Below are 22,021 nucleotides of genomic sequence, written 5' to 3'. Positions count from 1 at the left end.
GAAACAGAATTTTTTATTTTAATTAATTAAACTTTAAATTAAACTGCTGATCAATTCTGTTACTGGAAAACTTCTAGATACATTTGAATAACGGGTATGTGTATCTACTTTTTCAAGTATAAATTTTATGAAGTTTAAATACAGATCATCAAGTATTTCAGCTGAGAATTTAACATCTGAATTGACATGTACTGCAAATGTAAAATATACACAGGATTTCAAATACTTAGCACAAAAAATACATATAATATCTCATCAATAACTTTTATATTGATTTTATGTTGAAATGATATTGTGTATATATTGAGTTAAATATTTCATTAAGGTTAATTTTAATTTTTTAATGCGGCTACTAGAAAATTAAAAGTTATGTGCCTTTATGTTTTCTATTGGACAGTACTGTTCTATACCTTGATTGTGGTGGTAGTTACACAATTTATGTTTGTCAAAACTCACAGAACTCATATAAAGGATTAATTTTACTATGTGTAAATTATACCTCACAGCAACTAACAGCGACATTTTTTAAAAAAGTTAAAAAAAAAAAAAAAAAGTATCCTTAAGAAGATAAACAAAAAACAAACCCCGGTTGCCATCCAGTTGATTTTAACTCATAGCGACCCTATAGACCAGATTAGAACTGCCCCACCGGGTTTCAACAGGGTTTCCTTCATGTGAGAGAAATGACTATTTTGCTCTCTGTTAAAAATAACTCATTTAATGTTCTAACTAAACATTACCCCATAAGACAGCTCTCATGTTTTTTTTTTTAAACTTTTTATTTTATAAATCTTTTCTAAGCCAAACATACAGTTCCTTCAGTGCTCCTCTGGTAACATGGTTCCTAGAAGCCATGCTTGCACAGTGGTTAAGCACTCAGCTACTAACCAAAAGATCAGTGATTCAAACCCAGATGTGGCAGTCAGCTTCCATAAAGATTAAAAAAAAAAAAAAAAAGCCAAACCCATTGCTGTAGAGTCGGTTGGGACTCATCAGAGAGGCTGGTGGGTTTGAACCACTGACCTTTCAGTTAGCAGTTGAGCGCGTAACGACTGTGCCACCATGGCTCCTACAAACCATGTCACCAGAGGAACATTGAAGGAACTGTATGTTTGGTCTGGAGAAGTTTTTTTTTTTTTAAAGCATGATAGTTGTCTTATGGGGTGATGTTTTGTTAGGGTACTAGACGAGTATTTTTAACAGAAAACAAGAATAATAGAATAGCTATTTCTTTCTCACATGAAGGACTAAGTTGGTCTGAGGAGTAGGTCATCCAGGGGCCTAGGTTCCCTCTATTTTGTTCTTCTTCCTTCCCCTGGCCCCCTGGTGGCACAGTGGCTAAGAGCTCAGCTCCTAACTGAAAGGTAAGCAGTTTGAACCTTCCAAGCTGATCCCTGGAAAATCTGTGGGGCAATTCTTCCCTGTCTGCTCGATGGCAATGATCTTTGCTTTTTTTTTTTTTTGCCCTCCCCTGGGATATTACCCTTTTTATGTGGTCACCCTGGCTCCGATGACCATGTCTTCTTTCTGACTAGCCAGGAAGAAGGGAAGGTGGGGTGGGAGAGGGATGTAGCTTCTTTTAAAGCCACAACCGAGAATTTTGATTCACTGAAAGTGTGGTCTCTAGTTGTCCCACTAAACCTGGGAAGGAGGAGGGGACTTCTTCAAAAAGGAACAAGAAAAGGAAGAACCACCAGACTGCTACAGTAGGGGAGCTGGGTTTCAAACTTGATAAATCTAAAATAACTTATTCTGTCATGTTTGCTATAGTATCACTATATCCCAATGCAATTTTTCACTTCACATTAAAAAAATATCTTAGGATGTCAACTTTAAAATACTTTTGGCCTACTGTGTTCAGGATTAAGTTTATTAAAATAATGAAGAACCCAAAGGAGGGCCTAAGTCAGTCAATCAGACTTGGGCTGAGTAACAGCTCTGCCAATTTCTAAGGGTGTGAATTTACATAACTACTTCAGGCTTCACAAATGGTCTCTAAAGTGGGGATAATAGTCCCTACTTAGCAACATCACTATGAAAATTTAAAAATTCACATAAAGTACAAGGCATATGATTCCATAAATTCTAGCCATTATTATTTTGGTTTTGTGTCAAACATGATCCATACATTTGGTCATCACCCCAAAATGAAATCTATAGTCCTTTATAGTTAGAAAGTGTAAGTTTTATTGGATATTAAAAATACGATTTTGAAGAAGAAAGAAAAATTAGACTACCAGGTGCAAAATAGAAGTATAAAATTTATTTAAAACCACCCACAAAGTTCTGTGTAATCAGGAATGATACAATTTGTAATAGTATTTTTTTTAAAAAACTCATGACAAAGATTTAAAATATATTTTCAATTACAGTATTCATTTAGCCTTATTCAGTTAGAACAATTAAAAAAAAAGAAATTTTATGCTCTAAACAAATGAGACACACAAGGAAAATATAATAGACAATCTCCACAACTATCTTTACATGTATGTTTCAATACTAGAACATTTCAATACATTTTGCTACATAAACATGAAATCATGTACAACTGCTGTGCACCAAAATTTAGCTTAATTAGGTCTTTCAAGTAACATGCAATTCCAACTCACAAGTCTTCAAGTACTGCTAGATTAGAAGTGTTCCCTTGTCTGTAGAGGAGTCAATGTTGATCATAAATTGAAATCATCATAATTATCTCTACCCTTCTACTTGGTGAAGTGCTTCATGTTAAGAACTAAAAATGGATTATTTGTGGATTTTTAAAAAACATTTGCCTACTAACTTATTTCATTAAATGGGATATTTTATACAGTAGGACGGCAAAAGGTAAAAATCAATCCCCAAAGTAAAAAAGGTAATAAATAGTAAATACACCCCCTAAGAGTAGGGAGGGGAAGAAAAGTCAGCTAAAGACAAGAATATTAACTGATAAGATTGATATTACTCTACTAGTAATTCTGTACTGCTCTGCTCCACCATGCTGAAAAATCTTGACTATTTTACTCCCACTACTGATAATCACTCTGGCTTCTCCTTTGAACCAAAGATGTGATTTGACTTGGTAAGCCACCATCTAGCATAAGAGAAAAGGAACAAACTAGAAATTAATGCTTTTCTTTTTGCCCAGTAGGTGTGCGAGTTTCTCTTTAGGGAACACTTGATTTCTTAGTAGCCCAAAGATAAACATCCTCTCGGATGTCACTAGGCAAAAGCTGCCCTTTGCTTTTACTATAAAACCATTTCAGTAAAAATACTTCTGTAAAAGCACCTATCACAATGTTATATCATAAAAGTTAAAAAAAAATATGCCCATAATTACATTGTGATAAAAAATATTTAATTTTTTTTTTTTAAGAGTTGTTTCTGTAAAGTCCTGTGTAATCAGCTGTTTTATAATATCAGAAAGAGGCATTGGTAGTTAATGAACTGAGTCACCAAAAGTGTAGTTTCTTTGAATATTCAGGGCTGTTTAGCCTGAACTTTTTAGTGATCCAGAATGTATTGATGAGACAGCTAAAATATCCTACGGCTTTATAAAGAGCTTACTAAAAACCTCACAAATGTATCTCGTTATTTTTCTTCACTGTCTGAGCAAAAAGTATATTTAACCTTTGACTCGGAGGTTTTATGTGGCTGGAAATGAAGCAAAACAAAACAAATTCACACAAGTGGGAGACAGTACTGTCTCTTAGAGATACTAACAATTCTGCATTTTTGCGGTGAGTGGATGGGAACTAAAATGGTCAGCACATCCCCTTCAAGAAACCTCTGCAGTTGGATATAACAAACACATTACATTTTGATTATGAGAAGCAAACCTTAGTCTTTTTAAATATTTTCAAAAAATTATTTAGACTCTTCCCATTTTAGTAGTATAATGACGTTCTTTATAAAAAGTTTGTTTAGTTTTTTTTTTGGAGGGGGGAACCTCATTAATAAGCTCTATTATAGAAGTCCTAGGAGTTTGGGGAGGCCTTCCTTAGTATGCATGAGAAAATAGTTGGCTAGATAAATATGGGAAACAAAGGACTTCAGGGGCATGTTTTGCATACATAAGTAGGTTTTATACTATTCTTATTTCTCCTTGGTACCACTTTCTAAGTCATAGTTCATGGTGCAGAAATGAATTTAGCAGCTCAAAGATAGTGAATGTTTTAGCCTCAGATTGGTTGACTTGCTGTGTGGCTTGGAGCAAGCCACTGACTATCTTTGCCATCTGTAGGTTCCTCCTCTGTAAGATGGGAACAGTGTTCCCTGTTTAATCCTCAGGGTTGGGGAGGAAAAGTAACACATAGGAAAGCAGTTTGATAACCTAAACCAGAAAGCACAAAAATTGTTATTTTTATTACTATCAGATTTGCTTTCAAAATGGTTCTTCATTTTTAGCAGCTGTTTTTCTGATAAATATGGTATGGGGGGATATTTTCAGGTGTTGAGCTGCTGGGGTAAACCCTCAGATTGCTGACAGACACGCACTTCTCCTTCCTTTCTGCCCCTCTCATAGGCCTTCAGAGAGCTTCTGGTGATTTACTGCTCATCTCTTTAAGAATTATTCTAGTTATTTTCAGTTCATCTTTACCCCTTCTCCTCCAGGTTATTGCCAACCATCAAAGAATTCCAAAGGGGAAAAAGTAAATATCATTCACAAAAGTGGACAGGGAGATAAGGAGGAAAATGTGCAGACGGAAAACGGTTCTATAGCTCAGACCCTTCACTAATTCAGAGTCACTGGTCAGCCAATAAGATGTGGTATACAAAAACAGCAAAGCCACAAGTAGTCCTAGAATATCTAACTTCGTATACAATCTTTTGCACAACACTCAAACACTAATAAATGAGTTGAGAGTTACGTTGTTGGGAGTGGTAGAAATAAAGGACTCACTATTAACCTGTGACTGAGTGATTAACACCTAGTCTTAAAAACTAATTTGTCTCTAAACAAAAAGGGCTAAGTAAAAGTTCTTGGTTCTTTTGGGTGTGTGTGTGTGTGTGTGTGTGTGTGTGTGTAGGGGATTTAGAGAATAAAGAGGGATATAGGACAGAGAGAGGGAGGAAGCAATGGAGATTTGTAATTTAAAGAAAATCAAGGAAAGGATAAAAAACAGAAGAATGAAAGTGCATTTAGTGACTTTGCAGTCTTAGTAAAATGATAAAAGCAAAATAACAACAAGGGGTTTCTGGTCAAGGAATAGAAGTTCATGCCTTGTGAAATGGAGAAGAAACCAAATTACTTTCCAATATTATTTCTTCTAAAATGAAAATGTTTCTGACAGCTGCAAGATTTTTTTCTTATGAACAAGACGAGAGAATGCCTTTTATAACAGCTGCTTGGGACAAAATTTCTATTTTTAGGAAAACTCAGTTTATGGTCTGTTAACCAAGAGTTTCCAAAGCTGCACTCAAACATAAAAGGGTTAAACCAGCTAATATATTTAACATCCGACAATAACATTCCTACCTTGGAACAAAGTTTTACTTAGGGAATATCTAAGGCTGAACAGACTAGAAGAATTGTGACCCAGCAAGATCGTGGATATGACAGTAGGAGAGGGGAAGGAGCACAGCTAACAAGGAAAAAATTAGTGCAGGACTTTTAAAGCTAGAAATATTACATTTGAATGCATTATGGGACCCTTAAAGGAGAAGTGAAACTTCGGAGTGGCACAATGAGGAGTATCTCTGAATTCTTGATAGAATAAAATACAGGACTTCTGAAGGAAACAAATGGTATTTGATTGGGTGTCCAGAAGAAACAAGGTTTAAACAGTTATCCAGATACAGGAAGGAAGAGAATTGAAGTATATGGAGTTCAGTGCGAACAAACACAGTGCTGTCCTGCAGAAGAGCCAGCTCCACCTTCTCAGAAACTTTAACTGAAGATCTCCGCTTCTATTTTAGATGCATAAGAAAAGCGAAAGATGCCAGTGAACCTCAGTACGTTCTGAGAAAATACACAAAGATTCTCATTTTTTGAACTGCATTCTAGGACCAAGGATGGTATCATTTTGAAAGCTTGTTAGAAGAAAGCTCAATACAGAGTGCAGTTTGATTTGGATAAATCCGAAGACTTCTTCAGCAATTAGGGAGGGCACTGATCAGATCACTTGGTTAAGACTGCCATACCTTGAAGTTATAAATTAAATCCACTTATGGGCAAGTTTAGGAGCTCTGTACTATAAAACAATCTCCTAATGCATGTAGACGCGCCACATCAAAACAAACAATGCTTGGCCTTAATTTGTGAGGCAAATAGGCAAGAGACGTGGACTGTGATATATATAGAGGTGGGAATAGGTAGTATATACAATGGAAATATACTTTTCCCCATTATGTCAATCATCCAATCTTTTATAACTCCTTACATATGCCTAACATTAGTTACGGAGGAAATAAAAGCCTGTACTGTATAACCACTTACTTGTTTATCGAAATAGCAAATAGAACTATAGCCACATTTTGTAGGAGGGTTTTGAACGTGAGAAAGTCAGCTAGATTTCCCACATAAGGCCCCCAAACTCTGCAGGCAGGAGTTCTTGCTGCAGTTTTACTTTCTTTGCCTGGACCTCTCATAAAAAACCCAAAGCCATTTTATTTTTGACTTGTACCAAAATAAGGTTATTTCCCAGTGATAAAAATACCTTCTGGGTAGGCACATTCAGTTTGTTTTTCTACAGCCACCCTAACCACAAAGTGACCTTCATTTTACAGTTTAAAATCTAATTACAAACCGACATCAACTTCTGCCCTCTAAGAGACTGAACTATGTGACGTCCAGTGCTACGAGAGGCTGCTACCGTATTATTTCATAATTGTCATCATAAATTTCTACAAAAGGTCAGAATTTACAGTTGTATTAAATCTAGAAAAAAAGATTTCCATGCATTAAGTGTGAAATAGAAGGTAGGTATGCATATATTATTAAAGGTGGCACACAGCTACTGATTTTGTCGGCACGTTCAGAGGAATGCTGTGCCCCCTCTCTTGGTGGAAGTTGTCATGCAATAATGTCACAACTTCATCCCAGAAAAAAATAGTTTGGAGTTATTTTCATACATGCTATTGTGAAATGATAATCAGTAGGAGTCCACTGAAGTAACATTACTAAGTATGAATTAAGTCAGTAGCTCATTGACACAACAGTATGCATTCAATTAAATATGGATTGGGGTCATGTTTTAAGTAAATTGCTTATGGAGCTCATCTTGTTGGAATTCTATATTTAATAAATGAGAATATTCCCATCCACATGCAGATTGCATAATAAAGATGTTAGAAAGTTATTTAAGATGCAAACGTTATGCAAAAAACTTATAGCTATAAGTTTTCACATAGCCTCACTTTCCAGTAATAATAGATTTTGATTAGTTTTATGAGGTGTTCTATTTGGTAATTTGTGGAGGAGTTGGAAACAAGAGGTAGGTGAGGCTGACAGGTACAAGGAAAAGAATAATTTTCAACAGTGGCCTAAAAAAATGTATGAGAGATGATATTTTGAAGGGTCACAGGGTCTAGGACTCTACCGTAGGCAGGAATTATTCTCTCATGACAGTTGACAAGTTTATGAACAGGTGGGGCTAAATTGTGGGTCATGTATCAGTGAATGCAATTATCACACCATGCACAAAGGCTTTAGATTTAAAACCCAATTCTAGTGCTATAAAAAAAAGTGAAAGAAAAGGGGATCATTACTGAAAAACATAAAAGTGGTGTAGAAATAATGTTAGATGACCAGTTTTCTGAATGAAAATGTCATTTCAAACAAATTTATTTCCTTGCTTCAAGAGAAAGAGCATTCTAAAAGCAGTGTATCTAGCATACAATCACAATGCTGCAGAACATTGAATAAGCATAAGTTTTTTTTTTTTTTTTAAATCACAGGGCAGAGAATGGGATAGTTAACTGTTAAACTTTGGAAATAGAGTCCAACAAAGTAGGAATCTTGTGTGGTTCCCACAGTGGGGTTATCAGTTGAGACAGTCCATTCACGAATTGTAACAATGGAATGGAAACATGCTAGCTGACACTGGATATTTTTATGTAATTGTTTTTGGTAAACCATAATAGGCTTCACAAATTCCAATATACCCATAAGTCAACATTCGTGTTTAAATTTTAGATTGTTAAAACCAAAAAACAAACCCAGTGCCGTCGAGTCACTTCTGACTCAAAGGAACCCTATAGGACAGAGTAGAACTGCCCCATAGAGTTTCCAAGGAGTGCCTGGCAGATACGAACTGCCGACCCTTTTAAGAATCTTAAAAAAAAAAAAAAGTTATACGCTAGTAACAGACTGCTTTGAATTGCTGCAGATACAATGGATTGTTTTGAAGGAAATTTGCTATTTTGTTGAAAAGTATTTTTGCAAGGGTATCTTTTAGGATTTTAATTCTTTAAGTTTACTATGTCTTAGGTGGTGATTCAGAGAAAAACAAAAGCATACTTAAATTTCGCAGACATTCAATAAGTGTTTGCAGAATGAAAGAATGGATAGATGGATGGATGGATAAAGGGCCTTACAACTTTATCCATTAAATCTGGTGAGGAAATAATTTCTAGTGGGAGCTAATGCCTAAAATCTAAAACATAATATCACGAGGGTTTATTCCTGATAGTCTAATACTAGTAAATATCTCATTGAAGCAGCTGAAGCAATAAACAATCATTTATTTATATGCTTATATGTATAAGAAAACCTTAGACTCACAAAAATATACATGTTTTAAAACGGAAATCTAAGGCACACAAAATACTAAAACAAGTCAATGAATTACCCTATTGTACATGTTCAAGAAGCAGAAATCTACTTGTACAAGATGATGGTCTGTCAATGGACATTTCGTTATTTACAATCCCTTCATATTCCTTTACTTGGGTTAGTCAAAAGCTTGAAACTTATACTTTGCACCATATATTATTTTAATATAAGTTATGAGTTTTTTCTTTAGAGAGCTTGCTGGAACTGTTTGCTTTTGCACCAAAATTATGAGTATTAGCGGTTGTGGGCTTCCTATGGCATTTTCAAGGGAGAAGCACCTTTAGGTTTTCCATGCTCCCAAGGAATCTGACACTTTTAATGTTATAGCACCTCTGCATTTTAACAGAATCAAGTATTTCATTGAAAGTTCTTGTCCTGAACATTTTACTTGGGCAAACAATCTTTTTAGTTTTTCTGTAAAATAAGCCAATAAAAATGGGAACAAACAAAAGGAGGACTAAAATAAACGGGATGCCTATTTCCCTGTTACCTAGAGCATAGGCAATTATCAGCGAAGGTAAAAAAAATCATTTTCCCAAAACTAGTATGCTAAGATAAATGACTATGGATTAGTTCTTGATGGACAAAACCATTCTTGTAATACCAGTCCAACTGTTTATTTAGGCTGTGGTTAGGGGTGTGATGATGCTATTGTCTTCAACAAAAGATTTCGACAGGGAATTTTTTCTCTTATTCTATACCAGATTGACTTTCAGAACAGATAAGGCAATTTGAAGTGGATAGGGCTCAGCTAATTTCTTTTTGTCTTTTATCACCTGGAAACACTGGAAGCATTTGACTCTTCAGAATCCTATTCTGTCCAATCTCCTTTTGGAAACACCTCTCATGGATTATATTGAGAAAGTCAGGATGAAGGTAAATTTGGGCCACAGTTGCTCACTATTTCAGAAGATATCACTCTTAATTAGTTCCAAAGAAAATGTTAATCAGAATCGGTAATGTTTCCTAATTTCAATTTTAGAGATAATTAACATTTTTTCATTATCTAACTATTTTATATAAGTAGCTAGTATTTGAATGAGAAAGGACACATTAAAAAAAAAACACAAACCATATACATGATTAGAATACATACTGCAGTTAACAAGATGGAACTCTACACAGCAAGAATAAATGATTTCTCTTGTATGCAAATATGCACAAACAATAGACAATAAGATTCTTATACTATTTCAAGTTACTTTTAAAAATAGAAAGTGCTTTTAAAATATATATTTACAATTTATGAACAGCCTCCAACCATTACTAACAATAATGAATTATTTTATGCAGGAGAAATATTTCGAGAGAAAACATTTCATTGGTTTATTTCAAAGGAATATGCCGATTTTCTAGCAATGATTGGAAGATGTTGGAACAATGGCACCATGAAATAATAATTCAGCTTATTTTTAACTGTGTCGATGTGGTTAAGCACCAGGAGCTGTGTAGAGTTAACACTGTGTATCTTGATTTTGTATCATAGAACATGAACCTGTTAAAATCCTCTAAAAATGACTCTTGTTTCATAGTAAACAGACTTAATTTAAAGCACCAAACTGAGTGATTCTATCAAGGTTAACACCTAACCAAAACATTTCTTTATGTATTTAAAACTATAAAACTTTTGATTTTTGCTTAAAATGTGCACTTTCTACCAATTGTCAAAATATAGTCACAGTTAAGAAATCCCCACCCCATTTTTTTTTTTTTTTACCTCAGCCTTCAAATGGGTGAGATGAAGATATAGTAAACGATAACATGACTTTCTTTTTACAGCACCTTGAAAAAATACACTGCACTAGCAAAGGCATTAAGAAGGGGAGAAAAGCTTTCAGACCCAACGGTTATAGGGCCCTGCAACATGTGTGAGAGCATAAGGGGACACGGTGACAACATTGTCATGGGTTAATGTTAATGCTTTATGTGAAGGAATTTGGTTCAATTCATTAACTTCAGGGGACAGTTCAGGACCTTCATTAGCTGCCTGGTCTTTCTGCTCTGAAGCCTTAGTTTTCTTATTCTTAGCTTCTTTAGCCTCAAATTTAATCTTGTTTAGTTCAAAACCATGTTGGGGCTTATTCAGGTTTTTGTGCTGGTAGAAGACGAGGGAGAGGCGTGTAGGATGATTCCGGTTTGGATGCTCGACAGGAGTCGTAGCATGAAGCTCTCGCCGGGCACACTCAATCAAAACAGACCCATGGGAGGGTGCTATTGCCACCCCACCAATATTGGCATCCAGGAAGATGTGCTCACTGTCTGACCAATACTCATCGATGTGGGGCAATTTCTCCTCAGCAGGTGACAGGGGATCATCTGAAAGGGGCTCATCAGACAGAGGCTCATCTGCTTCAGAATGCTGCTCATCTTCTTCTGCCACAGAGGGAGCAAGTTCATGAGGAGAGGTGATGAACAGGGGCTGCTGGTTTGGCTGATTAGGAGTTAGCTGCTCAGTTGCACCAATGGGAGGCTCAGAATAAACCAGGGAATCCGTCATGGCAGTAGACAAGGTGGGAAGAGGAGCCGATTCATCAGACTGTGCAATTCCAGTGCTTTCCCCAGCAGCTGCATTAGCACCACTGTGTCTGGCAGAAGGCATTGTGCAGTGGGGATTGCTACTTCTTTCTGAAAGCCTGTAGGAGACTGTTGCGTCATTCTTAAATGGAGCTGTTGTGGCCGAAGTACTCTTAGGGGACCACGAGAAGCTTGGAGGTAAGTTGGCCTCTTTCACTGGGTGAGGAATGGATGGGATCAGTGAGTAGGTTTTAGTGTTGTCTGAACCTTCGAAGATAAAATGTGGTTCAGTTTCACTTTTTATTTCAGGTTGCAAGGTCTCGGTTTTACACCCTAAACAGAGAAAAGGACACCAAAGGTGAAGATAAACACAAACTACTTTGGGTAGTTGCTGTCTTTAAAGGGTATTTTTAAGAAGAAGTACAAAGGATAATGTAACAAAACATTGATAGTGGCTAGTTTTCTTCTGTGTATTTCAAGTCAAACATACACACACACAGGAGTATGTAGTTTATATGTAGTTTGGTATATTTTTTCATGCAACAATTTTCCTTAGTGAGTTTTCCCCTTGGGAAATAATCATAGGTAAGTACAAAGATTTAGCCCAATGGACATTCGTTGATTGTTGTTGTTGTCGTGTGTCCTCAAGTTGATTCTAATTCATACTGTGACCATATAGGACAGAGTAGAACTGCCACATGGGGTTTCCTAAGCTGTAATCTTTGCAAGAGCAGATTACTAGGTCTTTTCTCCCGTGGAGCAGCTGGTGGGTTCGAATCGCTGCCCTTTTGGTGAGCAGCCATGCACTTAACCATTGCACCACCAGGGCTCCTGTTCATTGGCTAGAATAATAAAATATTAGAAATAACCTAATTGGTTATGAAGTAAATAATTCAACTATATATTTGAATACTGTGATGACATAGGGCAATATTCAACCACCCGAAGAGATGTATAGATATATAAAAGGCAGTATTTTTGGAGAAGTAAAAGTCAGCACTAGTTTATAAATATTACTGGTTAATGAAAACGTCCTAACTGGCATGCTTAATTATTAATCAAAAGGAAAATACGTTGAAAATAAGCTACTTGTGACCCTTGGAAAAAACAGAGAGCATTTCCGCTTTGTGTTTTTTTTTCCACTCCATGGGTAGATCATTATTATCACATTAGCAAAAGTGTGGGCAATCTGCTCTGACAAATCTACACAAACCTCAGAACAAATGGAACCTTTCTTGAGAAGTTCTTTCTGTTTTGAAGTTCTTAAAAATTTTTGGAAGTTCAAAAGCAACAATTTTTAGTACCAAGAAACAGAAAAGGTAAAGCAGCCATGTTTTAAAATAATGAATAATACGACAGCAAACCTTGATCTACTTCAGAAAATCTGTAGTTCTCAGCTAAGACGCTACAGCCTGAAGACCTGACAATTCTCAATTTCTAAAGAGAAAGTACCTGTAAGATTCAAGCAGTGGTACACAAGAGGCCTGCGCTGTTATCTGTGGCTACATCTATTTTGTATCTATTATTATAGAGGTCAAGTGTCTACAGAATGTAAATCATGGGAAGGAAGAGAGAAAAGAATAATGAGTCTTTTACTGAGTTGGACAAACCTCAGAAAAGTTCTTATGGGTAAGATGAGAACAGGAGGTTATGGCCCACATGTTGTGCATATGGCTGCTAACAGGGTATATGCTATAAGAAAACAGCCCAAAGAGTGCATCTGAAAATGATTTACATTACAACCAACATTTAACCAGCACCTGGTCTAGGTAAGGATGCTGTTGGGGAATGACACAGGATAACAATAACATGGTTGCTCTTCTTCACAACCAATAGGGAGCAGATACATGAATCAAAAGTAAAACTAAATTTAAAATCTGTAAAATGGAGTTACAAGCAAGAGTGACAAGTCTCCCATCTTGCCTCTTCAGTATTTCTCTTTATTGAATTGTTTTCAGTAGTATGTGTTCAAATAAATGCACTGCCATTTCTCGCATCTTAAAAAACTGAACCATCTCTCACAAGTACAAAAACCAAAGAAGTTAAGGAAAACTATAATCCTAATTTTGAATATCAGTATAAATGGATGATATGTCCTCCCTCCACCCCATTAGGCTCCTTAGAGAAATGGCTGGTTTTAGATGGGGCAGGAAATGTCTAAGGTGAGCTTCAACATCTTGTTCTAGTAGCTAAGAAAATCATCAGAGTTGTGATGAAAGAACTCAGACAGCAACATAAAGGGGTTTCTACTGACTAAAGATGGGTCATTTGGAGCATTTTAAAGCATTTTGAGATTTAAACACACACACCTAAAATGCAGTGAAATATAAAATATGCTAAAAAACCATGAGATCATAATGATACTCAATTTTTAAAAACTTGATCACATTGGAAGATGCTTAGGAACCAACTAGTTTGCTGAAAGCTGGTGACTAAAGGTAAATAACTAGGCATTTATCCTGATTTCCCTGTACTGATAAGGACAATATTGGCTTTTTTTTTTTTAAAAGATCAACTGACAACCAGAAACAGAATGAGACTTAAAAAACCCATTGCTCTTGAGTCATTCAAACTTATAGCAATTGTATAGGACAGAGCAGAACTTCCATATGGGGTTTGTATGGCTGAAATCTTTATGGAAGCAGATTGCCACGTTTTTCTCCCATGAAGTGGCTGGTGGGTTCGAACCACTGACCTTTGGGGTTAGCGGACAAGCACTTAACCACCGCACCACCAGGGCTCCTTGAGACTTTATAAGTCCTAGTGAAATAATGGCTCTAGATGATGACCACGCGTGTTTCTAAAACCATTAGGTAAAAAGCTGGTAGGGAATATTATGAGTGATCAGCCTTAGCATCACAAAAAACCATCAGGCATTGTGTGCTTCCTGGTGTGATGCAACAGGAGTGTACAAAATGCCACTAGTATCCTTGCCATAGTATTGAAAAAAAAAAAATCAAAACTGAATTTGATCAAACCTTCAGATCCAATTTATAGGAAACGGAAGGGACAGAAAACATGCTAACTGATACTACAGGCAGGCAACCTGCAAAATCCGGTCTCTACAGCAAAAATTATTCTATAATGGAGGAAAAAGAGAGGAGTAAAAACTCTTAAATTAAAAAGAGGCATAAGACATATAGCAACTAATGAAATATGATGTGTGACCTCAAGAAACCAAATGTTCAAAAACAAATTCAATTTTGAGACCAGTGGAGAAATTTGAACACTAATTGGTACTAAGGCATTATTCGTTTATTTTCTTGTTTATTAAGTATTATGGTTATAAAGATTCCCTACCTTTTAGTGACATGTACTGATAAATTGATATAAAATGATATGACTTCTATAATCTGTTTCAAAATAATCTAAGGGGAGGCGTCTGGGTAAGGGTACAGATAAAATAAGAACGTCTGTATTGAAAAATTTTCAAGCTGTAATTTTTTTAAATATGAATATATGAAGGTAGGAGAGTTGATTATACAATTCTCTGTACTTCAAATATTTAAAAAATTTTTTTCATTAAAAAAAAGCTTTCAATCCTGTAACTTTCACTGCATTCCACTGATCTCCTTTATAGCAAAAGGCCTCAAGAGTCTCCGCCTTTTCTTTGGAACCCATGTCATTCATTCTTCTCCCCACCACTATGAATCTGCTCTAGCAGAGTTCCCAGTAACCTTCAAATCTCAGTCTTTGTCTCCCTTTACACAGGAGCAGCACTCCTTGAAACGCTTTCACTCCTACCTTACCAGAACTTCTTAGTCTCTCTTGGTGGTTCCTCCTCATCTCAAACGGGGCATTGCCATGACTAGTTATTGGATTTGTTTTCTGTCTCCTTCAGCCTTCTGGTGATTTCATTCAGCGTCATGGCTTTAAATACAATCTCTATGCTGTTGACCTCCAAAATTATATCTCTAGGCTGGACTTCTTCCTAGAACTCAATTCTTTCATTAAAATGCCTACCTAATATCTCCACCTGAATGAAAGTTTAAGAGGCCTCCAAAACTTAACATGTCCAAGACTGCGTTGCTGATCTTCCCCATATATCTTTCCAAACCTACTCTTCTACCTTCATCATCACAGTTGGTGAGGGCTACAGCCTTCCAGTTTCCTCAGGTGAATAACATCAGGGTAAGCCTGGACTTTCTTTTTGCCTCACATTCTGTATCTAACCTACCCTAAAGCCTGTTGACTCTACCATTAAAATGTATCCAGGATCTGACAGTTCTCACCTCATCCTCATTAGCTACCCTGGTCCAAGTCCCATCATCTTTCTGCTGGGTTATTAGGGTAGCCTCTTTATGGTCTCCTTGATTTCCCTTGCTCTATCAGACTTTAAGGTTTCAGGCAGCTTGTAGCCCTTCTGTATTAAGAAATCTCTGGTAACTTTCTTCGGACTCACAAAGGTAAAAGTTTTTACAGTGGGTTACAAAGCCCCACATGTATTGCTCGGACACCTCTCTTAACTCTCTGATCTTACCTCCTATTATTTTCTTGATTTCACACTCTGCTCCAGCCACACCGGCCTGTGTTCACTTCAGATATTCAAGGTAAATTCTAACCTCTGGATCTTTGCACTTCCATTTCCTCCCACTGGAACATTATTTCTCCAAATATCCACATTACTGACTCTCTCATTTCCTTTAGGTCTTTACTCAAATGCCACAATCCCAGTGAGGCCCTCTATGACAACCCCACCTCCCTGTTCTTTCACAGCTGCATTTCCAACACCTAGACCAGTCCAAAGTGCTTAAGTTGATGCATAAGGTGATTAAGGAATAATAATAGGCAAAGCATTTATAGAACAAACATTAAGGACGTTTGTTTTCAGGAATAAATAGAAAAAATTACCAAGAAATATTGATGGGTCATTTTTTTCTTGTTAACTTTTAGTTTTGGCACATATATATAAGAATACATAGTGTCTTAGTTTAAACAACTTATAATAATAAAGGTTCAAGAACAATGAGCTAACCAATTAATATTTGCTCTAAAGTTTTTCTTTTCATAATGCCTCTAAGACAGCAGCAAAAATAATGAAGAGAAACATAAGGTGCAAAGTGAAACCCTTCTGCCACTGAAAGTTGTGCAGAGAAATCTAGCAGGTTCCCTCAGGTCTCACCTAAAAGCGGCAGTGATGAAGTCTTACTGTTGTTTGTCACTGAGTTATTCTTCCGCTTGATTCGAGGAATGAGTTTCTTCTCCACCGCCCTTATCTTATGAGCGAGAACCTCTGTCATCATCGCCGCCCTTTTCTTCCCAGAACGAGGAACAGGCAGAGTAAAACGTGTTCTTTTTTTGCGGCGAGGTGTGAGGACCTCGATGGCCCCAGATTTGATCTTGGCTTCCAATCCTTCCCTTGAGCCAAACTCATCTGTGTCTGAAAGTTTATAAAGAGGTAGCACATGGAGCTGCTCATCTTGAGGAATAACACCCAATGAGCGGTTATCTTCTCGTGTTAAAGTACAAACCTGATAGGAAGAAAACATGAAATGGGAAATATAGGTCCTGCATATTTACCGTTAGTTATTCTTAGCTTCTTCTTGCCTCCATTGCCAAAGGGATCTGAATTTCAATTTTATTTTCAGTTGGTAACTGCTGGTATATTAGTTGCAGACAAATATATCCTAAATCAAGTAACTCAAACCTAATTCAGTAACTTATCAGTTACTTGTAAGCAAACCAGTGTAATTTTGCGTTGATTTTATAAGTACATGATGTTATTTGTATTTTTTCATATTTAAGCTTCTTGTTGCACCCCATTATTACTGCATTGCCTAAGTTACAAAATAGTTACTGAATTGTGTTCACTGTCTTCTCATTAAATATTAACTATTAAAAAAAGTAAGGTCCCTAGGTGGCGCAAAGACTTTGCACTCGACCACTAACCTAAGGGTTGGAGGTTTGAACGCACCCAGTGGTACTGTGGAAGAAAAGACCAATAAAGATTATAGCCAAGAAAACCCTATGGAGCAGTTCTCCTCTGTAACGCATGGGGTCACCATGAGGTGGAATTCACCTGATGGCAACTAACACCAACATTGAAAAGATAGGATTTTAGCCTATATAGCACCCTGTTTCTTAATATTTAACTAATATCACATTCCTTTGTGGGGAGGGCTTGATCATGATGAATCATTCAAGTTTGCTGGGCTTTTCTTTTGGATGTTTTCACTTCTGCTTGTAAGTGAGATTTATCAGTAGATTTTTTTTTTCCCCCTGTTCTTTTTGACAGGGTGATTTTTATTTTCCTCAGTAAATGAAATGAGAAATATCAGTAGCAAAGGAAGAGGCATAAGAGAGATTTCTCTTTCTAGCAGGTCTTATGTTCTAATACTAATAGTTACAAAAAAAAATTTAACCCAAACATTTTACCTTGAGGAATTTTCTGTTTTTGCTTCTTTTACCCTATTCCAGTGAGGAGCCAGGTCAATAGTTTTTCTGCCTTTCTTTTGGACTTAAAATAGCATACCTTAAAAAATTCTCTCTAAAATATAACTTATTTTCAACTGCCTTCCTTAGGGGAAAAGTTAATGTTTATGAAGTGAAAATACAGAATTATATGCAGGAAATTCCTGGCTTTAGGTAGCTAATATTAATGATTTGCTTTATGAGCTCATATTTTATTGTAATTTCTTTTGAAATGTCATTAGAAATCTACCACAAATCTGTCCAATGATTTGTTTATTTCTTACTAAAGATATTACTCCTAGAGCTAAGAGCTACTTCTCAGACAGCAAAGATGGTCTAAGAATGCAAATAAGTGAAACAGACATATTTGATTTTCAAGGAAGTTTGGGTTTCATAAGAAAGCTTGACGATGAACCTAAAACCCATTGCCATTGAGTAGATTCCAACTCAGAGCAACCCTACAGGACAGAGTAGAACTGTGCCATAGGGCTTCCAATGAGCAGCTGGTGGATTCCAACTGCCAACTTTTTGGTTAGCAGTCGTAGGTAGCTCTTAACCACTAAGTCACTAGGGCCCCAACTTGAAGATACAGGTTGGTAAATCAAGGCAAGCTGTTTTTAATCACAGTTTCCTCAATATCTATAGCCACATTTACCAGGAAGACTTGAAATATTCAACTCTTCTGAGTGTAATTTGATGATAATAACTTTTTCAAAAGTATTGAATATTAGAATCTTAAATCAGTAAAATTTTGCTTCAGTCATTTTATTTGTCCATACGGAGACTAAGAAGGGAACTAAGACTAGACATTGAGGAGCGTAACTAGAAAGACTAGGCAAGCAGATGAAATGGAAGGAGAGTTAAGTGGTAGAATTTTAAGAATTGAGGATTTCAAAGATGAAGAAAGTAGAAGTAATCACAAGTTCCAGGGTAAGATCCTTGTTCCATGAATAACCAGAGTAGCAGGCATCAAAGAACACAGAGAAAAGGAACCAAAACTTAATTTGGCTCTGAACTTCATCTGGGCTGCCCTCCAGCCTGCTCACAGATTCTCTGTAATGAGGACAATCCAGGTGAAAAGTACTGGCCAAGTGATGACAACAAACCACTCCCCAGCTAGGATGCACTGGGACAGATGTATGGAACATGAACATTTGGAAATAACTTTAATCTCAAAGACTACTGTCAGCATTAGTGAAGGAGGGTCATCTCCACTAATCAAAAGTTCATTTGCTTCCTTAATCACTGAAAGATTTCTATTGATCAAGGCTTTTGATAGATCTGATTTACAAATTTCCAATCACACACAAAGAACCTGTACTTATGTCTTAATGAAGGTTTCAAAATTACTAGGCAAGCCAAACAAATATGTGCAGTAGAAATACAGAGGCAGTCACTCTTTCCTGACTTCTGTTTTACTAGGTGAGCAAAAGATAATTACTTGAAGCAAAGTCATTTCCTTGACAAAAGGACTATTCCATGATTTTTCACTGGGACTTCTGTCTAAAAATTTACGTATGTTTTGACTGACTTCAGGCTATGTGCATGTGAATATTTTCATAGCTGTAAACAGTATGCAAACTCATTGCAAATATTGCTGGTAAATTTGAAATATTAATATTATTGCATATATACTGGCATTAAGGAACTAATATGCATTAAAAAGATGATAAATTTGGCAGTTTCCTCACAAAAACAGAGGTACTGATGGCTAAAAGAAACATTAAGTAACTTGCTCAACTTCGTACTTACCAGTTTGACAGCACAGAGTTCTTGTTCTAAATAATCATCTACTCATATTTCCTAGCAAAATGGCATAATTAAAGTCTTTAAACAAAATATTTGTTTAAGGCAGGTTCTGTAACTTTTTGGAAGTACATTTATGACAATAAAATTAATGGCTACTACCTATAGGTAGTCTTATGTTTCACAGCACATAAAATATGGTCTGCTACTTCAACAGTCAATCGGATTCACGGACTGCCGTCTAAGTGCAGAGAAATGGAGCCTTTAGAGAAGGCCTCGCAGGTACATACCACAGTGCTTCCATTATTCATGTTGTGAATGTCCCTGTGGGGATGGGCACAGAAGTCCAGGCAAGCAGTGACCCCAGAGAAGGGACGACCTTCCTTGCTGCCAAGCCGACATTCTCGGGCAACGTGTTCATATTCCACCTGAAAAAGAAAAGTATGAGACATCGCTTTAAGTGACAGAAAGAATCACCTTCAATAGAGAAAAAAAAAACATTTCCTGACAAAGCTCCTAGATGAATTACCCTTTGGACTTCTGAGTTCTGAGATGACAGTGTATTACTAGAGTGAATGGATGTAGCTTAGTGACATTCAGGATACAGAGTCTGAGAGTATGTGGAGTAAAATGGAAATTATTGACTGACTTTATGGCTGAAGGCAGGGTGAGGACATAAGTCCTGCAGTGATGGATAAACAAGATTACTCTAAATTATCACCTTAGGAAGAAAAACTAATACGATGCTTTAAAAACATGCATTTCATGAACCATTACAAAAAGCAGATTTGTAAATATCTCTAAAATGTTGGAATTTAACAGAACATACTATCCAAGATAATACAAAAAATTAAAGATATAAAAACATGGACCTATGGTTATGTTTAACATAAAAAAAAAAATGGCACTTATAATTTAGGATTTTCCCCTTGTCAGGTGCCGACTCACAGCCACCCTATGTACAGCAGAGTGATACTCCGCTCAGTACTGCACCATCCTCATAATCGTCAAAACGGCTTCTCATCTTAATTCTTTTCTGGTTTCTCAGTTTTTATCTTCGTTGTGTTCTGCTTAGACTTGTGTCTTTTCATTACTAGCTCGGTTTTTCTTATTTCTTTCTTTTATTTAAACCGTTCCACTCTAAAACACAATTTTCTATCTCTAAATCCTCTCTAATCTGATTTGTGGAGTGCCTGGGTAGTACAAATGGTTAACATGCTCAACTGCTAGCCAAAAGGCTGGAGGTTCAAGTCCACCCAGAGACTACTCAGAAGAAAGGCCGAGCAAAACTACTTTAGAAAAATCACCCATTGTAAACTGCATTGCACGTGGGGTCACCATGAGTCAGAATTGAGGACAGCAACTGTTTCTAATAGTAACATAGACTGTAGTGAATATTTAAAATAGAACCAGAATGTAAGATAAGAAATCATAAAGATTTTTTAAAAATCTGACTTGTAAGCATAGAACATGTATATGACAAAGCAGTTCTCAAAAATGCATTCCTTTTAGAATTTTTTTGAGATATAATTCATATGCCATAAAATTGACCCTTCAAAAGTGTACAACTTGGTAGTTTTCAGTATATTCACAAAGCTGGGCAACCAGCACCACTATATTATTTTAGAGCTTTTAATTCCCCCAAAAGAAATCCCATATCCATTAGTAGTTATTTTCCACAACCCCTGTTCCCCCATTCCCTGGCAACAACTAATCTACTTTCTGTCTCTTTAAATTTGCCAATTCTTTATGTTTCATGTACCTTGGACATGTTATCAGGAGGGACAGTCCCTGGTGAAGGACATCATGTTTGGTAAAGTACAGGGCCAGCGAAAAAGAGGAACACGCTTAATGAGATGGATTGAAACAGTGGCTACAACTATGGGCTCAAGCATAACAATGATTGTGAGGGTGGTGCAGGACCACGCAATGTTTCATTCTGTTGTGCACAGGGTCACTATGAGTTGAAACCAACTCGACGGCACCTAACAACGACATATACCTAGAAGAGGAATTTTTGGATCATATGTTTAACTTTTTGAGGAAATTGCCAAATTGTTTTCTACAGTGACTGCACCATTTTACATTCCCACCAAAAATGCATGAAGGTTCCAGTTTCGCCACATCCTTGTCAGCACCTGTTATTGTCTGCCTTTTTGATTATAGTGTTCTTTGTGGGTATAAAGCAGTACTTCATGGTGGTTTTGATTTGCTTTTTCCTAATGACTTGAAATGCTGAGCATTTCCTCACATGCACATTGGCCATCTGGATATCCTCTTTGGCAAAATGCCCATTTAAATTTTTAACTCATTTTAATTGGGTTGTCTTTATTGCTGAGGTTGAAGATTTCTTTGTATATTCAGTATACATGTGCCTTATCAAATATATGATTTGCAAATATTTCCTCCCATCTCTGGGTTGGTTGTCTTTTCACTTTCTTGGTAGTTACCATTTGAAACACAAAGTTATTAATTTTGAGGATGTCTCGTTTTTTAATTTTTCTTTTGTTGCTTATGCTTTTGGTCCTGTAGCTAAGAAACCATTGCCTAGTCCAAGGTCATGAAGACTTATAACTATGTTTTGCTATAAGAATT

The 22,021-nt window shown here is 36.5% G+C and overlaps 1 protein-coding gene across 4 annotated transcripts in view; it reads right to left on the bottom strand.

Moving 5' to 3' along the window:
* Window positions 1–8,474: 8,474 nt before the first annotated feature.
* Window positions 8,475–22,021, bottom strand: part of TET1 (tet methylcytosine dioxygenase 1) — a 122,695-nt gene continuing 109,148 nt past the window's right edge. For all 4 annotated transcript variants that reach the window (XM_003409297.4, XM_010589176.3, XM_064269648.1 and 1 more), the window contains 3 exons: window positions 19,717–19,854; window positions 16,392–16,740; window positions 8,475–11,602 (listed from right to left, as the gene is read on the bottom strand). In XM_003409297.4, coding sequence (XP_003409345.2) covers window positions 10,590–11,602; window positions 16,392–16,740; window positions 19,717–19,854 — 1,500 coding nt within the window. In that variant the 3' untranslated portion in view covers window positions 8,475–10,589. The remainder of the gene's footprint in view (window positions 11,603–16,391; window positions 16,741–19,716; window positions 19,855–22,021) is intronic.

The sequence above is a fragment of the Loxodonta africana genome, chromosome 16, assembly GCF_030014295.1.
Source record: "Loxodonta africana isolate mLoxAfr1 chromosome 16, mLoxAfr1.hap2, whole genome shotgun sequence".
NCBI lineage: Eukaryota > Metazoa > Chordata > Mammalia > Proboscidea > Elephantidae > Loxodonta > Loxodonta africana.
The sequence above is the reverse complement of the archived record's forward strand: the minus strand, read 5'-3'. Positions and strand labels throughout refer to the sequence as shown.